General features: G+C 40.9%; 1 protein-coding gene across 1 annotated transcript in view; it reads left to right on the top strand.

Moving 5' to 3' along the window:
- DEPTOR (DEP domain containing MTOR interacting protein) overlaps window positions 1-15937 on the top strand; it is a 132170-nt gene extending 116233 nt beyond the window's left edge. The window contains exon 9 of the mRNA XM_039227217.1: window positions 10887-15937. Coding sequence (XP_039083148.1) covers window positions 10887-11015 — 129 coding nt within the window. The 3' untranslated portion in view covers window positions 11016-15937. The remainder of the gene's footprint in view (window positions 1-10886) is intronic.
- The last annotated feature ends 4509 nt before the right edge of the window (window positions 15938-20446 follow it).

Raw genomic sequence — 20446 nt, 5'->3', positions numbered from 1 at the left:
GGGGGGGGGCGCCAGAGTGGGAGACATAGAATCTGAAACAGGCTCCAGGCTCTGAGCTAGCTGTCAGCATGGAGCCCAATGCAGGGCTCTTTCCCCATCAAAACACTAACAACTACATGGCGACCTGTGTTGTCGCTGCAAAGTACACGCACAGACACACACAATTTTGTTCTTAGCTCAGATCACAGCAGCACCACCTGGGAGATAGAATGAAAAGAACAGGACTTTGGGTCACTCTTCAAGGTTAGATCATGACCTGAGCCGAAGTTGGACATTTAACCGACAGAGCCACCCAGGCGCCCCTCACATGTGTTGAGATTATTCTACTTTTCTGGTCTTCAGTTTCTCCAACTAGCTTATCTTGGCAAAATCTGTTGCCAATTCTTCTAGGGATTAGGTGTTTCTCCAGGAATGGAGATATTGGAGGGAACCCCAATCTTCAAATCCATACAGTTCTATTATGATCCAGAATATAACACACAGGCCATGCCTACTGTTTATTGCTAGACCATAGGAGGCGGGAGGCAGGAGGGCTTTACTCCCAATCTTTAGCCAGGTCAGCATGGAACCTCCCTAGCTCCTTCAGCACAAGTTCCTAAACTGAGGGAGTCCTGAGCAGGCTGGCTGGCACCCCTGCCCCTGGCCCAAAGATTGCTTGGTCCATCTATAGCCCAGGGACTAGTAGAATAAGGAAGATGTTCTAGAGCAGAAACCAGAAGCATAGTTCTCTAACCTGGGAGTGCTCAGGTCCCGTTAGCCAGGACACAGAATGTCTAAGGTTACTTAGGCCAGATAATATGAAAAAAGAGGTTGCTCCATCTGAGTCCTATTTATAACCCTTTTACTTTCCCTGCCAAAACACTACCAGCTACATGGCAACCTGTGTTGTCTCTGCAAAGTACACACACATGCATACACAATTTTGTTCTTAGCTCAGATCACAGTAGCACCACCTTGGAGATAGAATGAAAAGAATGAGACTTTCGGTCACTCTTCAAAGTTAGATAATGCCACCAAGACACTACAAGGCACCCCCTATGAGTGAAACAATATATTAAAAAAATGTATTGCATTTGTGGAAACCGAGTTATAGTGTAATTATTTGTCTGATGAATAATCTTAATGTGTATTGACTCTTATTTAGTAATCTTTTAAAACCTTTGTTTAATTTTGCTTTTTAGCATAATCCAGAAAAAAACATAATAAATTCTGGGTGTTAAGTGCCTAATAGTAAAAAAAAAAAAAAAAAAAAGAAAGAAACATCCTAAGGGCAAAGAGCTAATTGGGTAAAAGTTTCCTGCGTAGGAAAGAATTTGGGGTCAGGGAGGAAGTCTGACCTTCTGGAGCCTCTTTGCTTTTAGTCCTGAGCTCCTGTGGGAGTTAGTACATGCACTGAGAGTCAGTCTGCTGCTGCTGGAAGCCCCAGTTAGCAATTACATGGAATTCTAAGGAACTTTCTGTACCTACAGTGTAAACCAACTTTGTAAGAAGGGGGTAGGAGTGATAATTTGCATATCCCCTGTGGTACAAAGACTCCCGGATGACAGATTCCTTTCCTTCAGTAGTAAAGGAAGTCCAAGGCATCTTGTGGTTACAGTGTGCCTATGTTGCTTCTCTTCGGTGCCTGAACACTTCCTGTAACCTTGGGGAAACACCAGGTGAAGAGTATGCTGTCTGTCCTCAGCACAAATAGATCTTGGAGGTAGTCTCAGTGCAATCAAGAGCTGCATGTGAGAAAGTGACACGAGCCACCAGGGCAGGCCACAAATCCTCCACTGATCATCTCCATATCCAAAGGGAACCCCCAGGAAGGCAAATTTTTTCCTAACTTTGGGAATCTAAGTTCTGTGGACTGAACCTGATTTCCTCATATCTCTCCCTCCTTTAATTTTTTTTACTTTATTTATTTTGAGAGAGAGAGAGAGAGCATGAGTGGGGAGGAGCAGAGAGAGAGAGGGACAGAGAGAGAATCCCAAGCAGGCTCTGAGCTGTCAATGCGGAGCCAGATGCAGGGCTTGATCTCACAAACCATGAAATCATGACCTGAGCTGAAATCAAGAGCCTGACACTTAACCGCCTGAGCCACCCAAGCGCCCCTTCCCCTCCTGTAGGCACACCGTAGTCCCCTTGACTTACCCCTCCCCCGCAAACTGAGCCAAGTGGACTAAGAGTGAGCAGTGTCTGAAGCAGACCTTTGGTCCATTTGGGCTTGGAGGGGGGCAGATCTGTGTGAAACCAGCAGGCACTTTGAATTTCTCAACTTGAAGTAAACATTCTCAAGTGTTGCTTTTGTTGTTGTTTTATTGTGAAAGTCATTCTTCTACATGGTTGACTTTCCTTCAAGGCCAATAGGACAGTCTGTTCTTTGGGGACATCCCATAGCTTAAATGCATAAAACTTAGAGGAAAACTCATTCTCTGGAGAGAGAACTCAGTGTTTGTCCAGGAGCTGGAGCTCTGCCTCCTCCCACACCACTCACTCTCCAGCCAGTTGCATATTTGGTGGAGAGATTTATGGGACTGAACATACAGCTGCAAATCGTTTCTATTTTTTTCCTCCCAAGAACAATGTTCTGCTGTCAAGGCTATGATGCACCAAATACAGACACACAGAGTATTTACTACAGCAGCGTCTAAAACTCCCAAGTTTTATCCTTGCTGAATGTAAATGTTTTTGTAAACATAAAGCATTCTATAGACATAAGGAATTCATTCTACAGAGGTAACTAGCAAATCTTGAGTCGGTTTACTGTAGTTCTGAAGCAACTTTGTTAAGTGAACATCCTACGGACAGGACCAGGGAGGGATTCCTTAACTGAATTACACACTTGATTTACTTAAAAATCATGCTGATTGTTTACATTGGTTTCTGGATTCTCTATTTTTGTGAGATTCTCTTAGATTGGGAAAATTCTCTCTTGGTACCCTGTATTTATTTTTATTTTTCATATTTGATCTCAGTAAATAATGCCAACTCAACATCTACTTCTGTCCCCCAAACTAGAACTCAAAGTGGCTTTCCTGGGTGTGTGCCATGCCAACGGTTAGTTTGTCTTCAACAGTCTGCATTCGCTGGGCTCTCCAGGGGGAGAGATTGTGTGGGAAGAGGGAAAGAAGAGAAAAACCAATTATTTAATGTTTCACTCGTATTAAACACTGGGCTTCATTCTTAATCAGATTTGATCCTCATCATAAACTTGACCCCCACTTTACAGATGAGTAAAGTATAACTCAGAGAATATGCAACTTGAGCAAAGTCACACTACTAGTAAATTAGGTGAAAGTTAAAAACAACTTTATTGCATTCTAGGGAAAATGAACAAGTGATTTATACACATCTCAATTTATCACACGATGAACTACTAGTCAAACTATTAGTGGGGAATTCTAAGACCACAGGTTAGTTGTCTACTTTTGAAATTGATATAAATTAATCATATTATAATCATAGTATTGAGACTTCATGTCTTTTGGTCTCTGCCTTGCTAAATGTCTTGTTATTTTGAGGGAAAACCTGAAGCAGTCTTATCCTCCAATCCTTTCCACTTCAAGAACACAAAGAAAAAAAGAGAGAAAAGCCAGAATGGCTTTCACATGAATGGAGGCATTTCAGGGATGCAAGTGTCTTACTGAATATAGATTTCCAAGGCAGTGAGAAGACACTTAGGTAATCACAGGTGTTGTGTTTCTTCCAACCTCACTCCCTCTTTGGATAACAATTGAATAATTGTGATGGAACTCTAGCTGTACAAGGACTAGAGTGCAATTGCACAATCATGGGCACTCAGTCCGTCTCTAAGATGATCAGACATCTGCCAGCACAGGCACAGGATAGGAATCAGAGGCAAGATCATTTAGTTGGTTTGGCTCCTTATCAAGAGAGAAGCTGGAGTTCAGCCTAGGTATTCATCCCAACCTGATCACACCCCTAAATGTGCTGAGTCCCTACCTCTGTCTTCCTGCTAACTCTTATCAGACCTTCGGTGGTTTTGGGGACTTTCCTCCACCGCCCCCGTGCTCAGAAATCACTTACCTATGACTTACGAAGGTGTTGTTCATCCTCTTCATTAAGGATAATGTCCTTTGTATATCCCTTCTTTATAAAGTCAAGGTGCTACCTTTCTTGTAGTAAATGAGTTCAGAGCAGCTACATGAACTCAAGATTGATCTCTTTTCTACGAACTGGGAAATGAGAGAGTTGCAATAAAGTCTTTGCAAACAGATCTGATAAAGATCATTATAAGCAGAAGAAAAGTGTCATTGCCTCACTCGAATTATCATTCCGCCTCTCTGGGGAACACCTAAGTTCCTCGACCCCAGCTAGGAGGTACTAGGTATGTAAGGTAGGTCTGTTCAGAGGTTATCAACATGTTCTGTATGTTTGTATGTGTGCTTTTTAATATAGAAGGGGAATAATTTTCCCCAGGCTGTGTCCTTCCTGATGTGACTTATAATGTGTGTTTATTTGTAGAACACAGTGTATCCTTGATGCTAATTCAAAGTCTATTATAACTGAACATGTTACACAATTCTACCTGCATTTCTGAATCATTCTGCATGTTTTTAGTAACAGGATATTTAAACTGCTGGATCCACAGCAGTTGTTAGGACCACTTAGGGAGAGATGACGTTTTTACTAACAGCCTGATTCCAAAAATACTCCTTCGAATACAAGCATGATAAATGTTTGGAAGGCTTTTTTGTCCCCCTCATCATTCAGGGAAAAAATGTTGAAATTAATATCTAAGTTCACGTATTGTTTTAAGGAAACAAAGAGCAACCCAATGCTAACTGAATAAAAACCTTCTTATGAGGTTGGGCGACCCTAAACATCAACATCACAAGATGTCTGAGTGGACCTGGGCTATTTAATGAACAATTAAAGTGAAGAGGAAAACATGTTTGTCTTCTATGCTTCTCTGCATTCCCCAAACTTGCATCTGTACATTGTGCTTTATAAATCTGTAAGTCACATGGAGTTCAAATTCCAGAAGTGGCATTTTGTTGTGTGACCTTGAGCAAATAACCTCTCTGAGACTCCGTTTGTTGATAAGGATTGTGTCAGTGATCATGAGTGGCCAGTGACAGAAACCAGCTATCATACAAGAAATTGACTGGAAGATGGGATGCCTGGGTGGCTCATTCGGTTGAGCATCCGACTTCAGCTCAGAGCCTGGAGCCTGATTCAGATTCTGTGTTTCCCTTTCTCTCTTCCCCTTCCCCGCTCATGCTCTGTCTTAAAAATAATGGAAAGTTAAAAAAAGGGAAAAAAAAAGAAATTGACTGTAGGGATATAAAGGATGTAAGGGACTGAAATGCATGTCTAGAAAATCAAACTTGGTAATGACAGCAACCAGGGCAGATCTGGGGATTTAAGGACCAGAGCAGATGAACTTTCTCTCCTGTGTGATGCAGGTCCAGCTTCAGTGGTCCTGGAGAGAGAGTTTGGCCAAGTTGGGATCAGGTGACCCCTATGGACAGGGCAGAACACCGTGATTGGCATTCCTATCCATATTACCCACAGCAGGAGAACATGATATTCAAAAAGTATTATTAAGTTTCTTTTGGCAGAATTGATACGTGGATGACCTAAATCCACAACATGTCATCCATGGCTATTAGGAGAATTTTTTAGAAAGTATGTAAAGGACTTAGATTGCTAGTTTGAAAAAACATAGTGTTTCAATAAATGATAGAATTTCCTGAGAAGTTGCCTTCTTTGAGAATTATCTTGCCAACAACACATCTCTTCCCAAGCTAAACTGTAAGCTTAGTGAAGGCAAAGACTCAGATATTACAATTTTTATCTCATTTAATTTCTCCAGACACACTTGTTGGTACAAGATGTCTTAGAATTTCCCCCCCATCACCCTATGACAGAAGGTCTTCACATAATTTATATTCTCAAGAGGTGCTCAGGTAGTGGCACAGGTCAGAAGGGTTATAGGCTCTGAATGATTCATGGTGCCCTTGCTCTGTCCTCCACTACTCGAGAGCATGTGGGGATGCAGGGGATGAGATTGCCTTTATGCCTAGGGTAGCGTTGAATCAGCCTTATTTTATAAAAGAACAAATCAGTCACAAACTTTGGTATTTGAAAAATGTGTGTATGTATGTGTGTGCACACATGCATGAGCGCACGCACACACATACATACACACCCCCAAAGCAAAATGACCTTCTTCTAAAATTAAGTGCAGTTCAAGTCACCAGAGACCAAGGTTGATAACAAGACTAGTGTAATATTGTTTTGGTGCCCATTGCCCATGCCCTTCCCCTTTGGGATTATGGTCCCCCCGCCCCCATCCTGGGGTTCAGGCAGTGCAATAACGTGGACTTTAACCATTGTGTTGCCAGGGTCCTTGCCCAGCGGGCCCTGATGGCTGCCTTTTTTCTATCCCTGAACTCCTAGGCATTGGTTCTGAGCAGAGGCCACTGAATGCTCAGCCCCTCAATCACATAGCCCCCATCATTCAAGTTCTCTAGGCTCCAGAAGCCCCTGCAATCAGGACGTCAGAAGACTTCATTTTCAAGCCCATCCTGTAGCCGCCCTCTTCAGTCCACAGATATCTATGCACTGTTGACATCAGCCCCCTTTCCCTCCAGTTCTTCTTTTGAACAGCATTATTGAGATATAATTCATCTTCTTTGTCAAGTGTGTATCTCACTTACTTTTGGTATATTCACAGAGTTATGCAACTATCCCCACAAACAATTTTAGAACATTTTCACCACACCTGAAAGAAACCCCATGCTTCTTTTAAAATAAAATATTCATTTCTTGTCCACATTACATGAGGACTGCAAGTTGATTACAGTTTAACTGTGCTAGAAACCCCGTACTTATTAGCAGTCGCTGCCATACCTGCCCCAGCCCTAGGCGACCACTAATCTACCTTCTGTCTCTGTGGGTTTGTCTGCTCTGGACTTAGAATATAAATGGACTTATACAAGACACAGTCTGTTGTGACCGACTTCTTTCACTTTAGCCCTAATGTTGCCAAGGTTCACCCATGTGGTATCATGGGATTGGCTCCCTCTGATTGCTGAATAACATTTCATTATACAGATGTACCAAATTTTATTTCTCTTTTCATCAGTTGATGGACATTTGGCACCTTTCAGTTCTTGAAGCACTAAGTCCCCCTCTCTTCAGCTCTTTCCCTCTAGCCCCAGATCAGGGATTGCAGACTCAAATGTCTGTCTGCTAGGTAGAAGAAAAAGAGGAAGTAGTGAGGACCATGGCAGATGAGAGAACATGTGCCCATCTAGTACAGGTAGCCCACACTCAAGCATTGCCAAGGGGCCATTCTGAGCTGGTGCTATTAGAGCTCCAGAGAGGCCAGATTCGGGATTTTTATGTGGAAATTTCCTGTGTTTTAAATAGGAAACAAGCAAACATCATGGGAGAGAGACAGAATACAATTCTGCTTGAGACTTAATGCTAAATAAAGGTGATCATAGGTGATACAGAGACACATTTCACCTTCAGGAGCCCATGGAGGGTTTACTGGAGTGTGGGATCAGCTGGAAACTTCTGCCTTTTCATTGGGCAACACAAAGCAGCTATTCATCTTTTTGGAGGAAAGGTCTAAAATCAACACTCTGGATTGAGAGGGAGTGGAATTTCTCTTGTTCTTTGGCTCATCAGTGTGCTGGGGCAGGAAAAACAAAGCACCACTAATATCTACATTACATTAGTGTTCAGTTGCCCTGCAAATCCACTTCTGGATGGATTATTACCTGCTGGCATGCCTTTGATTATGATTATGACTTCAACCACGGTTGAAAAGTGCTGATTCTGCACAAGATGTGCCCTGAATCTGTGAGGCCAGATTTTATGGACCTGGGAAAGGAGAAACAGGAATGGTGTGGTCTCCTTATATACAAAGATGCCATGGTAATATAGGTTGGGGCATGGAAAATATTGAGGTTCATGACAATAGCAAGTATTTATTGAGGAAATAACCCCTCTGCTTGCCACTGTCCATTTTCCATTTTGTTTTGCATGTGACTACAAAGGAAGTGGGTATTTAAAATAATTTTTTTTAAGTTTACTTCTTTATTTTGAGAGATACAGAGACAGCGTGAGTGAGAGAGGGATAGAGAGAGAGGACGAGAGAGAGAATCCCACTTGAACCTACAAACCATGAGATCCTGACCTGAGCTGAAACCAAGAGTTGGATGCTTAGTGGACTGAGCCACCCAGTCACCCCAGAAGTAGGTATTTTTACAGGGAAAGACGTTCATAGAAGCCAGCGGTGTAGTGCTTGACATTTACAAAGAGGTTTTTATTTCATTATCTAATTTGAATCTGTGGGGATAAGCATTTTTACCTAACCCTGTTTTATAAACTGAGACATGATGGGAGAGAAATGATGTGATTAAAGCCATCAAACAATGAAGCCAAAGACTTAAATCCTTGTTATTAGATTACAAATCCCGTATCTTTTCCATAAATATATAGCTGCCTTTCTAATCCTTTCCAATTTTGGTTTGAGTAGCAGGTGTAGATACTTTTATGCTTAATAATATAGTGTTTTAAGGGCTCCTGTGTGGCTCAGTTGGTTGAGTGTCCAATTCTTGATTTCAGCTCAGGTCATGATCGCAAGGGTGTGGGATCAAGCCCCATGTCGGGCTCTACGCTGAGTGTGGAAACTGCTTAGGATTCTCTCTCTTTCTCTCTCTCCTGTCCCTCTCCCCAACTCATGCTTTCTCTGTCTAAAATAAAAATAAAAATATAGTATTTTATTGTATATTTATTTTATGTATTTTTTGATATATTTTAGATATAAAATATTCACTATAGTTTATATTATTTATATTATATTATAATGCTTGAATTTATATTGTTATTATCCACTCAGGAAATAATAAAAGGAAATGGTGGTTTTTAAAATGTTTTAATATTTTTTTATTCCTTGTTTCAGTCATCAACATTAACTAATTAATAAATAATTGGGATCAGGTGTACATATCAATTACCTAGGCATTATAAAGAGATTTGATGATAACAACAGATATGGGAGACATTAAGTTAATCAGTCTCAGCCAGACAATCTCCTTTCCTTTCCCTCTCCTCACCTTCTCTCCCTTCTTCCCTTGTGTCTTCTTTCCTCCTTTTTATTTTATTTTCCCATTCAGTGAAGGGATAATTTATAAGAAGCAAGAAATCCTTGAGACTCAATCAAAATTGTGCTCTTTTGCTTAATGCATTTATACATTCAAGTCATTCAACAGTGAATATTTATTAAGTTGTAACAGTGGTTTCCTGTCTGCTGTAACAAATTAACATAGACTTGGCAGCATAAAACAAAGAAATCTCCAGGTCAGTTCTGGAGTCAGCAGTCCACAGGTGTCACACACAGGTCCTCCTTCCTTCTGGGGTTTCAGAGGGGACAAAATCCACCGCCTTGCCTTTTGCAGCTAATAGAGGTCACTTGCATTCCTTGACTCCTGACCCCTTCTTCTCTTCTCTCCAATTTCTTGCTTCTCTTGTGACATCTACTTCTGCGTTTGACTTTCATGTCTCCCCCTCAAAAGGAACCTTGTGGCTACATTGAGCCCCCGCTGAATAACTCCAGATAATCTCCTGAGGTTAACATCAGCTGATTAGGAACCTGTTCCATCTGTAACCTTAACTCCTCATTGCCATGTAAACTATTCACAGGTTCTAGGGATTGGGACATAGATCTCTTGAAGGATTGGGGATTTTGTATCTACTATATACCGGGTACCAAGAAGACTTCTATTCTGTTGGATTCAGTCTTTCTAATTAGATGTACTTATCACTGACAGCTCGAGATCTGTGTATGTCTCAGTTTTTCTACTGGAGTGCTCACATGTCCAACGTCTGCCTCTTTGGACACACAACAGATGAACCATCATGCCCAGCATCTGATGTCACCACTAACCTCAAGAGTACCTCCATTTGAGGCAGTACCTGTGGATCACTATCAAGCTCACTATGACAAATCCAGAAAGGCCTCTCATTATTGAATGATTCTCTTTTTTAAATTATAATTCTCTCTCTTAATCACAGTTTAACTAGTACTAAGTGTAAAAGTTGATCTTTCTTGGCCTCATCCACTTTCACAAGGATGGAAATAGGGAAATGTGTGGAATCTAGCATCTCAATGGGACACCTTGGCAAAAGTGTAAAAGTAAAAGGAGACACTATTAATAATCATGCAGGGGGTGCCTGGGTGGCTCAGTCAGTTGAGCATCTGACTTTGGCTCAGGTCATGATCTCATAGTTCATTGAGTTTGAGCCCCACTTCGGGCTTTTTCCTGTCAGCACAGAGCCTGCTTTAGATCCTCTGTCCCCTTCTCTCTCTGCCCCTCCCCTGCTTGTGCTCTCTGTCTCAAAAATAAATAAAAAAGATAATCATGCAGGAATAGTCGGTGTAAAAGAGGACTAACTTGGGAATAGTGAGCCATAGGATCTCCCTAAATATTGAGCCCAAGTGAATAACAGCCATAAACGCTGACTGTAAAAGTGTATTGAGTACTCCATTGGTTCAGAGCGCTGCGATAGAAGCTTGATGTCCTTTGCTTCATTTAATTCTTACAACAATCTTACAAGGTAGGCGTTATTATTATTATTATTAATCCCTAGTTTAGAGTTGAGGGAAATGAAGCTTAGAAATTTAAATACCTAGCTTAAGCTAGTAAGTTGCTAAGTTAGGATTTAAACCTAATTTTGTGAAGCACTAAGTCAAATGCTCTTTTCTATTATACTGCCTTCCAGAAAAAGTATAGATGCTTGGAAATTATTGTTGCCAAGTTTTAACTGGGTATTTTAAAAGATGTTAGATGTTAGAGATACACAACGCCCATGAAAAACCAGGAGCTATAATAGATACTTTTTCTTTGTCTTTCCTTTAGGTCTGTCAGTTTGTTGTCTCCGTAAATGGGCTCAATGTGCTGCATGTAGACTACCGGACGGTGAGCAATCTGATTCTGACGGGCCCTCGGACGATCGTCATGGAAGTCATGGAGGAGTTAGAGTGCTAAGCAGGTGGACATCTTGGCCCGTAGGTGGCCTGAGGATGATCAAAGCCAGGACAACACAAAGCAATGCAATGACAAGACTTATATACCAGTGGATGGTTTTGGACACACAAATGTTTTCTCCATACATACACATCTTGATTTGAGTTTCGTACACTGTTTGAATGTGGAAGGACTGGGTGGATCATCTTTAAAACAAAACAACAACAACAAAATTTATGTCAGTATAGAAAAACATTGAGAAATGGAATTTTCTTAGATCGTAGAATTGCCTTACTTGATTTCCATGTGTAGTTCTTACCCATTGTTTTATTTTTTAATCTTAGTTTGCAGAAAGTTGTCAAAATGCTTTTCTGGCCCAAACAGCAATGTGCTAAAATCCCCTCATAGGAATCAATAGAGTAGTTGTTACAGATTTTAAATGGTTCTCTTACCAAAATGAGCATGGAACTGTTTCTTAAAGGATCTGAATTTCACTAAGCTTCAAATAACGCAACATCTCCAAAGGAATATTACCTGTTAACTAGCATTTTGAAGAAGGTTCTAAAGCATTCAAGCGCTCAAAACCCATTGAAAAAAATGTCTTTTTCTTAATTCCTGCCTTTAGTATCAACTTTTAACATATGTTCTCAATTATGGCATCAGTTAGGAAACAAAAACCATGTGATGATATGGGTGGGAGAAATAGATAGATAATACATTTATGTGCTCTGACTTCTTTCTGACCCTAAATAATTTTGTTCTATCAATCAGCTACAGAAGCCTTCTAGAGTTAATCCAGAATATGTTGAATGTCAAAACAGAAGAATTTGTATATATACATATCAAGCCTCTGGCAATATTTCACTTTGAAGTTGTCCCTTTATAAGTGAAGTATTCTAGGACTTGGCCCTTATGTGATAAGACTTGAAATTAAATTGCCTTATTGGCCTGAATTTTTACTAGCTTTCTAGCGTGATGTATTCTAAAGGCACAACATGTCTTGCTTATGTGGTGGGATTATTTTTCACCAAAACATCATCTTGCATTGTAATTTTCAGCTCACTGTATATATGCACATTTCTTTCTTTTTTTTTGTTTTTTGGTTTTTTTTTTGTTGGTTTGTTTAGAAAATAATGCATTTGGGGATTTGGTGTGTAGAGGAAATTCCTCGAAGTGCCAAATTAGGTAGTCAGGGAATGCAAAATTCCATTCTGAACAACCAGGTTTCTTTCTTATCACGTATTCGCAACATAAAATATGAATGTCATACCTCAGCCATTCTTTTTGTGATAGGTTATCATGTCTTGGTACTGGTGGGATGGACATGTCATGCTAAAGATGTTACATATATATGTTTCTGGTAACCCAACGTTTCTGATCTGTAGCTTTAGTGAGAGAGTAGTATTTGAAGTAACAAAACTAACATTAGTCCCGTCGATCTATATTTGGGGACTAGTACCGTCTCTGTGTGTGTATGTGCGTTTATACTGTATGCCAGGCTTTGTGCTATGGCACTTAAAATATGTGATCTCTTTGAATCTTCATTAGAACCCTGCAAGATAGCTATTATCACCCTCATTTTTCAAGTGTGGAAACTAGGTCTGAGCAACCTTAAAAATGGTCTCAATGTTCACACAGCTGCAACAACTGCTAAGATTCAAACATCGGTTTATTTAATGCATTAACGCCCATGTTACCGTGCCTCCCCCAGCCTCTCCCCACTTAGGGACCTACGTGGTGGGCTGCTTTTGTGTCCAGTGCTGTGCTGTAAGTAAACCACTTATTCCTCCTGACCTGTGAGGTCAATATCATCACTATCTCCATTTTACACCTGAGGAAATGGACTCATAGAGAGCTTAGTCATGTGCCTAAGGCCACACAGCTAGTAAGTGGGAGACCTTATGATTCAGCTTTAAGAGGTTTTATAACGTCTTTAAAAGATGAGTTTCTTAAATGCTTTCTGTGACCAGGTGTTCATTAAGCAACTAAGGAGGAAGGACCACCTTTGAGAATGGCATTTTCTCCCTGCCAGCCATCTGTACTGTGTACTCATGTCCCAGTGCGCGTCATCTTGGGCCCTGATGTACTGTCACTTCCCTTTAGCCAATCTAAGCACCAGAGACGCATCCGTCTGTCTGTCTTTCACACAGCCTCCTTCCTGCAGGTGGAATTTCTTGGATTCAGAAAATGTTATTGATCTCTTTGGTCAAATGAATACCAGAAGAAGGAGAGAAGGAAAGAAAGGGAAGAACTACTTCTTCCTTTGGCTCTCATAACCTTCAGTTTACAGGCCTAGTGCCAGATAATTCTACTTAAGGCCAAGAGAGCTTTACTTTAGCTGTTCCTCGGCCCACTGGGGACATCCTCACAGTGTGACTAAAGTGAACGATCCCATTCCTGTCGGGGCACTAGTCAGCTCCCTCTAGCCTTTGCACAATTTCTCCTCTCTGAAATATTATTTCACCTTCTTTGCCTGGAAAAAAATCTGTCTAATTAACTCCCCTTAGATATTATCTTCTCTGAGAAACCTTTGCCAGCTCCCTAGTTCTGGGATTGACTCCCCTTCTCTAAATTCCCATGGACCCTTATGCGTCAACCCCCTCTAATTACAGAACTGATGTTTGCTTTGAGGTTGTCCATCATGCGTCTGTCTCCCTAACCACACTGTGCATATCTGCAGAATATTCCCTTCACCTAGTGCAGTTGGTGACAGGGTAGTGCATCAGCTATCCATGGGTCCCCAACAAACTTCCCCCGAACATGGCTCATGACACTCTATGTGCCCATGATCCTGTGGGTTGGCACTTTGGGCAGCGCTCTGCTGGGATGGCCAGCCACTGCTCAGTGTGGTGCTGGTTGGGTTCCCACAAACATCTGTGGTCTGGGATATGTCTGTCTCACAGCTGGCTGGGGCTGTTGGCTGGGGTGCCTCCATTCTACCCCATGTGGCCTTTCTGCACAGCTGCCCAGCCTTCCTCAATTAGGCCTCCTGAGATCAAAGAAGGTGCAACTGAAAACTGCGGGACCTTCTGGGGACTCACCTGGAGGGTCACACAGTGTTACTTCCGTAGCACATTGTTGGTCAAAGCAAGTCGCAAAACTAGCTCAGAGTCAAGAGGTGGGAAATACATCTACCTTTAATGGGAGGAGCTGCAGAGAAATTGTGGCTACTTTTAATCCACCAAGAGTAGGCACTCCCCATTCATGGAATAAAGGACCTAAGAAGTTGCCTGATTATTGAAAGGCGAGATGCAAGTAACTGACCAAACACTGGGTAGAAGTTTGATAGGAGGTTGCGAAGAAAGCCCAGTGCCTAATGAAAGCTTCAAAGTTGGAAAATCCTGAAACGATAGTGCCACACGGAGCCACAGAGAGCAGTTTTATCGCCTCATTTTGCTGATGTGGCAGCTGCAGTGTGGAATGGTCAGGGGCTCATGAGGCTTGTCGGGGCTGCAGCCTGGGCTAGACGTGAGTCTTCTGCCCTCCGATGACATGTCCTTAACAAGATAGCTTTCTGTGGTGGATGCAAGTATGGTGAAGCTAGGCCTTTGGCTCTGGGGTATTCATAAAATGCAAGAGGCGCCATGTACCTATGAAGGTGAAGGACATACATTTTAACTGACTCAGGCCTTGGATTGTTAAATCATATCATTAAAAAAAAAAGTAATTGTGTGATATTTTAACAGATGAATTGCTTTAAAATTTAGGAACTTCATTCCTGAATATAACACCAAGAATTATTCTAAATTAACAGTAAGCAATATTTCTAAGAGCTTTTATTTCCTATCTATGTGTGCATGTGTGTGTGCTTATCAGTGCGTGTGATTTCCCTCACTGAGAATCCTTGAAATGGCTTTGTTTGTTCCCAGAGAAAACACTTTGATTTTTCAGGTGTTTGTGTAATGTGTTCATGTGTCTGTGACGGCGGTAGAAATCTTTCTTTGTTTCTTCATTAGCATAATGTGTGCTATCAGTGCAAATTTAAAGCCATGTTTGTTATTTCTGCTGTAGAGAGAAAAATGCGGTTGCCTTTTGGGTTGGTCCTATTGTGTGGTGTTTTATTATGAATGAATCTCTGATAAATAATTGCATAAACTGATAGGGGGACTAGTTGAGAAATGATGGGTAACAGGAAGAAGATATCCATGTTTGAGTAGCTGAGATCCAGTCAGCTTCATACCATCTTATAAAAGATGAATGCACTGGGCTGATAGTAATTAACAATTAAAAATCATTGCTTTCCGTTCAAAATGGAGTCTCACATTTCCAAATACTCTTTTCAAATATTTGTGACAATAATCTACTTTCAAGACCCATTTTAAACTGACATTAACTATTCTCTCCTGTTGAGTATTAATCCTGTTTCATTTTTGATCAGAATAACTCTGGAATGTTTCAGTTTTGCCAACTGGTTAGAGTCCATCAATACCATTGTTTTAGCCATTTATGGTAGGATTTCAGGTGTAATATGCTTTCCCTCAGTTCAACACCAAAAGGACAAATCTACAGCGTACCAAAATGAAATTCATCATCAAAGTTGCATATGATATTATCAAATGCATTAATATATGCACTTAATATATATGTTTATTTTTAAATTAGGTTGAATTTATGTTTCCATTTCTTAAGAATTGTAGCATAATACTTAAAATATGAAAATAGATTGTACAGTAGGAAATAAATGTTAAATTTTTAAAACAGTGACTTTATGTTTACAGCATTTCCTGTCCTTTAGAACAAATTAGCCATTTTTTATCCTAAGAAAGGGTTGCATTATAAAGTTGCTCTACTACTAACCTATCAGAGAAAACACATGGGATTCATATCTACTTCTCTAATGTAGCCAAAAGTGCCATTTGTAACACTACTTAATGATGGATGTTTTCTGAAGCTCTTTTGCCTGAAAAAAAAAAAGTGTATTAAAAAGCTTTTTCTGTACTGTATTTGATTTGGAATCATTTTATCCCTGGTATTTTATCTTGCTATTGATGAGTATTATGGAATAGTCTATATGGAAAAATGTTATATAGTGATTTACTTCTCTGGGAGAATGTTAGTTCTTTTTCTATTTTCAACTAATTAGGAAATTGATTACATAATTCAGTATGTGTAGGGCAGGGTAAAATATGAGGGTAAGTGATTATTTAGATTACACCCAATACTAACCAAAAGAACTTTACATTTTTCTCTCATGTATCCCTTCATTCATTCATTCATTCATTCATTCAAGGAATCTCGCTGAGACTGTGTTTTGTTAAACACTGTATCTAGGCCCTGGGAATACAAAACTGAGTGGGTATGACATTGAATCCAGCTCATCCTTTGAGTCACTTTTGGGCTTGTCTCCTAAAAGTGTTCTTTCCATGGAGTGGCGGGGGGGGGCGGGGGGGGACATGAAATCATGGTGTTAAAGCAGGTGGTTTAACGCCAAAAAACACTATCTAATCCAAGAGCCAGAACACTGACAATAATTTACATTTAACTGGATCTTGTCCCCCACTTTCTCTTACCCAAGGTAACTGCAGTGGTGAGTGCTGAGTTTATCATTCTCTTGTTCTTGATAATTGCTTACATTTTTAAAAATTATCTTTATTAAAAGAGCGTCAAGTTTTATATAATCTTCTGAGAGTTACATGTTTTCATTCAGGATTATATTACTAAGATTCTTCTAGATTTTGGTGTAGAGTCATAATTAATTCATTTTTCACAGCTTCATCAATTTCTAAGGCACAAGTTGTCTATTTTCTTGTCACGGGGCATTTGGGTTGTTTGCACTGTTGTCGTTACCATCACTAATGGGGCTGTTATGAACCTTCTCCCACCATCTTCTGGGAATCAGCAAAGGAGTTTACCTTAGGTATTTACTTGGGAGAAGAACTGCTGAGTCATGGGAAATGGGAGTGCTGACTTTACAAGACCACATCTAACTAATTTCCGAAGTGATGAACCAATGTACACTCCCATCCAAAATATCAAAGTGATAGATGTTGTCAGTATCTTCTCCAACACTTGATATTCAGAGACTTAATTTTTGTCAAACAAATGCCTCTTTGGTCAATGATACTGAAAGTCCTAATTTGCTGCAAAGCTTATAAATGTAAAGCACAGAGAATGCAATTAGTAGTTTATAACCCTAACTCACTATATCAATGTCTTCATGCTGCCTGGAATGTCTTGAAACTTCTTATCCTGTAATAACTCCGTGATTCTGATGAAAGTGGGATCACTGGAAGTCAGCGTGACATACTTAAGAATATCCAACAGATAATTTTTAAGCATCTACTATGGGACTGTCGCTAAGTCTTTGGCAAACAACTATAAATAAGATAGGTTCTTGTCCATATTAAGTTTACATATTCTTGGGAGCCCCAGACAATAAATAAGTTACACAAAGAAAATAGTTCATTTTAGGTAGGGGTAAGTGCTAAGAATTAACTGAAACCAGATGGGGTGATGGAGAATGACCTGGATTCCAACGATGTCGTCAGGAAAAACCATGCTTCTCCATTCCAGTGAGGCACCAGTCAGGTTACAGTCTATGTGGACGGTGCCCTCTGAAGGTATGTGGTGCAACAGCCCTAAGCAAAAGCCTCTGCAAACCTCTTTCCCACCCTGATTGTATTAACATCTAAAGAATGGGATTGAGCCAGCCTTAGAGCAATCTGGAAGAAGAGTATTGCAGGCAGAGGAAACAGCAAATCCAATGATACAAAGGTTCGAAGGTCAGAAGGGTTAAGAGCAAGGGATCTCAAGACATAGAGACTTAAAGTCAGATTCCAGTTCTCAGCCTTGAGAACCTGTTCAGTTGCTCGACCTATGTAGGTATCAGTGTCCTCATCTGTATAATGGGGATTATAGCACTGACTCCATTTGACCACAGTGAGGATTAAATGGAATAATTCGTGTAAAATGCTTATCCTTGTGCCTGATCCATAGTAAGTAATCAATAATTGGATCCTTCTCTTGCTTTTATGCCCACAAAACAGGAAAGAAAGTGAACTCTGGGGAAGTTATGACTTACCCCAAACTCATGCCAACTAATGTATACGTGGGACTGGAACCCAGGCCCCAGAATGTGCAGTCAGTGCTCTTCTCAGTGCATCTTATCTCCCTCCCCCCCAAGATTTCATTTTTAAGTAATCTCTACACCCAACATGGGGCTCAAATTTACAGCCCCAAAATCAAGAGTCAAATGCTCCACCGACTGAGCCAGCCAGGCACCCCTAGGGCATTTTTGTGTCCTGGATTTCTCATTTTTAAGTGATATAATCATCTCAGAAAGCTATCATGAAGATTAATTAGTAATATATCTGAAGGTCTTAGTACAGTGCCCAATACATAGTACTTTAAAAATAGCTACTGATAGTTATCACTATCATCATCATCATCATCATCACCATGATCGTGTCATGCTAATTAGCAGTCATGTTGAAAGACACACACAAATTCTATAAGATTGCCTATACATAGGTATCTTCATCACCAACCATATAAATTTTAGTTGTTTTTGTCATAAATGAGATAATAGAAGGATTAGAAAAAAAAAAAGAGTGGTACCTGGGTGGCTCAGTTGGTTAAGCATTTGACTTTGGCTCAGGTCATGATCTCACAGCTTGTGGGTTCGAACCCCTGTGTTGGGCTCTGTGCTGACAGCTCAGAGCCTGGAGCTGCTTCGGATTCTGTGTCTCCCTCTCTCTCTGCCCCTCTCCCACTTGCCCTCTGTCATTCTCTCTCTTTCAAAAACAAATAGACGTTAAAATTTTTAAGAAAAAAATACACGATCATCACTATATTCAATTGAGTACATTAAAAGAAATTACCTACTCCGTAACTTTTTTTTTTTGAGCGAAAAAGAGCACACAAGCAGGGTAAGCAGGGGAGGGGGCGTGAGAGAGAGAGAGAGAGGAGAGTATCTTAAGCAAGCTCCAAGCTCAGTGAGGAGCCCAACATAGAGCTTGATCCCAAGACTATGAGATCGTGACCTGAGCTGAAATCAACGGTTGGACAGTCAAGCGACTGAGCCACCCAGGCGCCCCTGTCACTTTTGCTATATTCCTCAGGTACTGAGGAGCAAGTAGATTTGCAGGTTGTGTAGAAAACATAGCTCTGGATTTGTGGTTGTAAGTTGGGAGAGAGCAAAAATTATTTCGCTTTGGCTTTTCATTCAGCTACCTCACTTTGAAACTAAAAATTACATGTAAAAAAATTACCACACTTCTCCAAAGAGGACATCCAGATGGCCAACAGACACATGAAACAATGCTCAGCATCCCTCATTATCAGGGAAATAAAAATCAAAACCATATCGAGATACAACCTCACGCCAATCAGAGTGGCTAAAATGAACAAATCAGGAGACTCTAGATGCTGGCGAGGATGTGGAGAAACGGGCACATCTTGCACTGTTGGTGGGAATGTAAACTAGTACAGCCCCTCTGGAAAACAGTGTGGAGGTTCCTCAGGAAACTAACAATAGAACTCCCCTATGACCCAGCAATAGCACTGCTAGGAATTTACTCAAGGGATACAGGGGTGCTGATGCATAGGGGCACATGGACCCCAGTGTTCATAGGAGCACTCTCAACAATAGCCAAAACATGGAAAGAGCCTAAGTGTCCATCAACGGACAAATGGATCAAGAAGATGTGGTTCATCTACACAATGGAATACTGCATGGCGATGAGAAAGAGTGAAATCTGGCCATGTGTAGCAACATGGATGGACCTTGAGGGTGTTATGCTGAGCGAAATAAGTCAGGCAGAGAAGGACAAATACCATATGTTTGCACGTATAGGAGGATTAGGAGGAAGTTAATGGAAGACAAAGCAGGAGAAGAAGGTTGAAAATAGAGAGAGGGAGGGAGGCAAACCATGAGAGACTCTTGAATGCTGAGAACAAACTGAGGGTTGTTGGGGGTGGGGGAGAGGGGAAGGGGGGAGATGGGCATGGAGGAGGGCACTTGTGGGGATGAGCACTGGGTGTTACATGGAAACCAACTTGACAATAAACTATTTGTAGAAAGAAAACTTACCAAACATAATCTTTAAAACTCAAGGTCTCATATCAAGTAATTTCACAATACTGCATATTATCTATTTACTACCCGATCAGTTTCCTGGCAGTTTTATAGCCTGTTAAGAAAACAATGAACGGAATCAGCTGTCCCACGGCAAACACTATTTCAGGGTTATACGAGTAAGTTGTCTTGAAGTTACAAAGGTTTCCTGGGCAAACCTTAATGAAGACACCATCCCATTTGTCTTTTGTGCGCAGTTTCTTGAGTCCAGAGGCTAAGGCGAGTCATGCCGGAGTCATGTAAACGGAACCGCCACTCCGTGCTTCTGTGAGCGCGAGCTTTCCGCAGGCAGAGTGGAGACACAGGCTGCTGCTTGCCTTGTGCGTCTGGCGAACGCACTGGAGCAACAGAAAGGAGCTCTCTGTAAAGAAGTTGG

Source organism: Hyaena hyaena, unplaced genomic scaffold, assembly GCF_003009895.1.
Source record: "Hyaena hyaena isolate Hyena2069 unplaced genomic scaffold, ASM300989v1 scaffold_26, whole genome shotgun sequence".
NCBI lineage: Eukaryota > Metazoa > Chordata > Mammalia > Carnivora > Hyaenidae > Hyaena > Hyaena hyaena.
The sequence above is the reverse complement of the archived record's forward strand: the minus strand, read 5'-3'. Positions and strand labels throughout refer to the sequence as shown.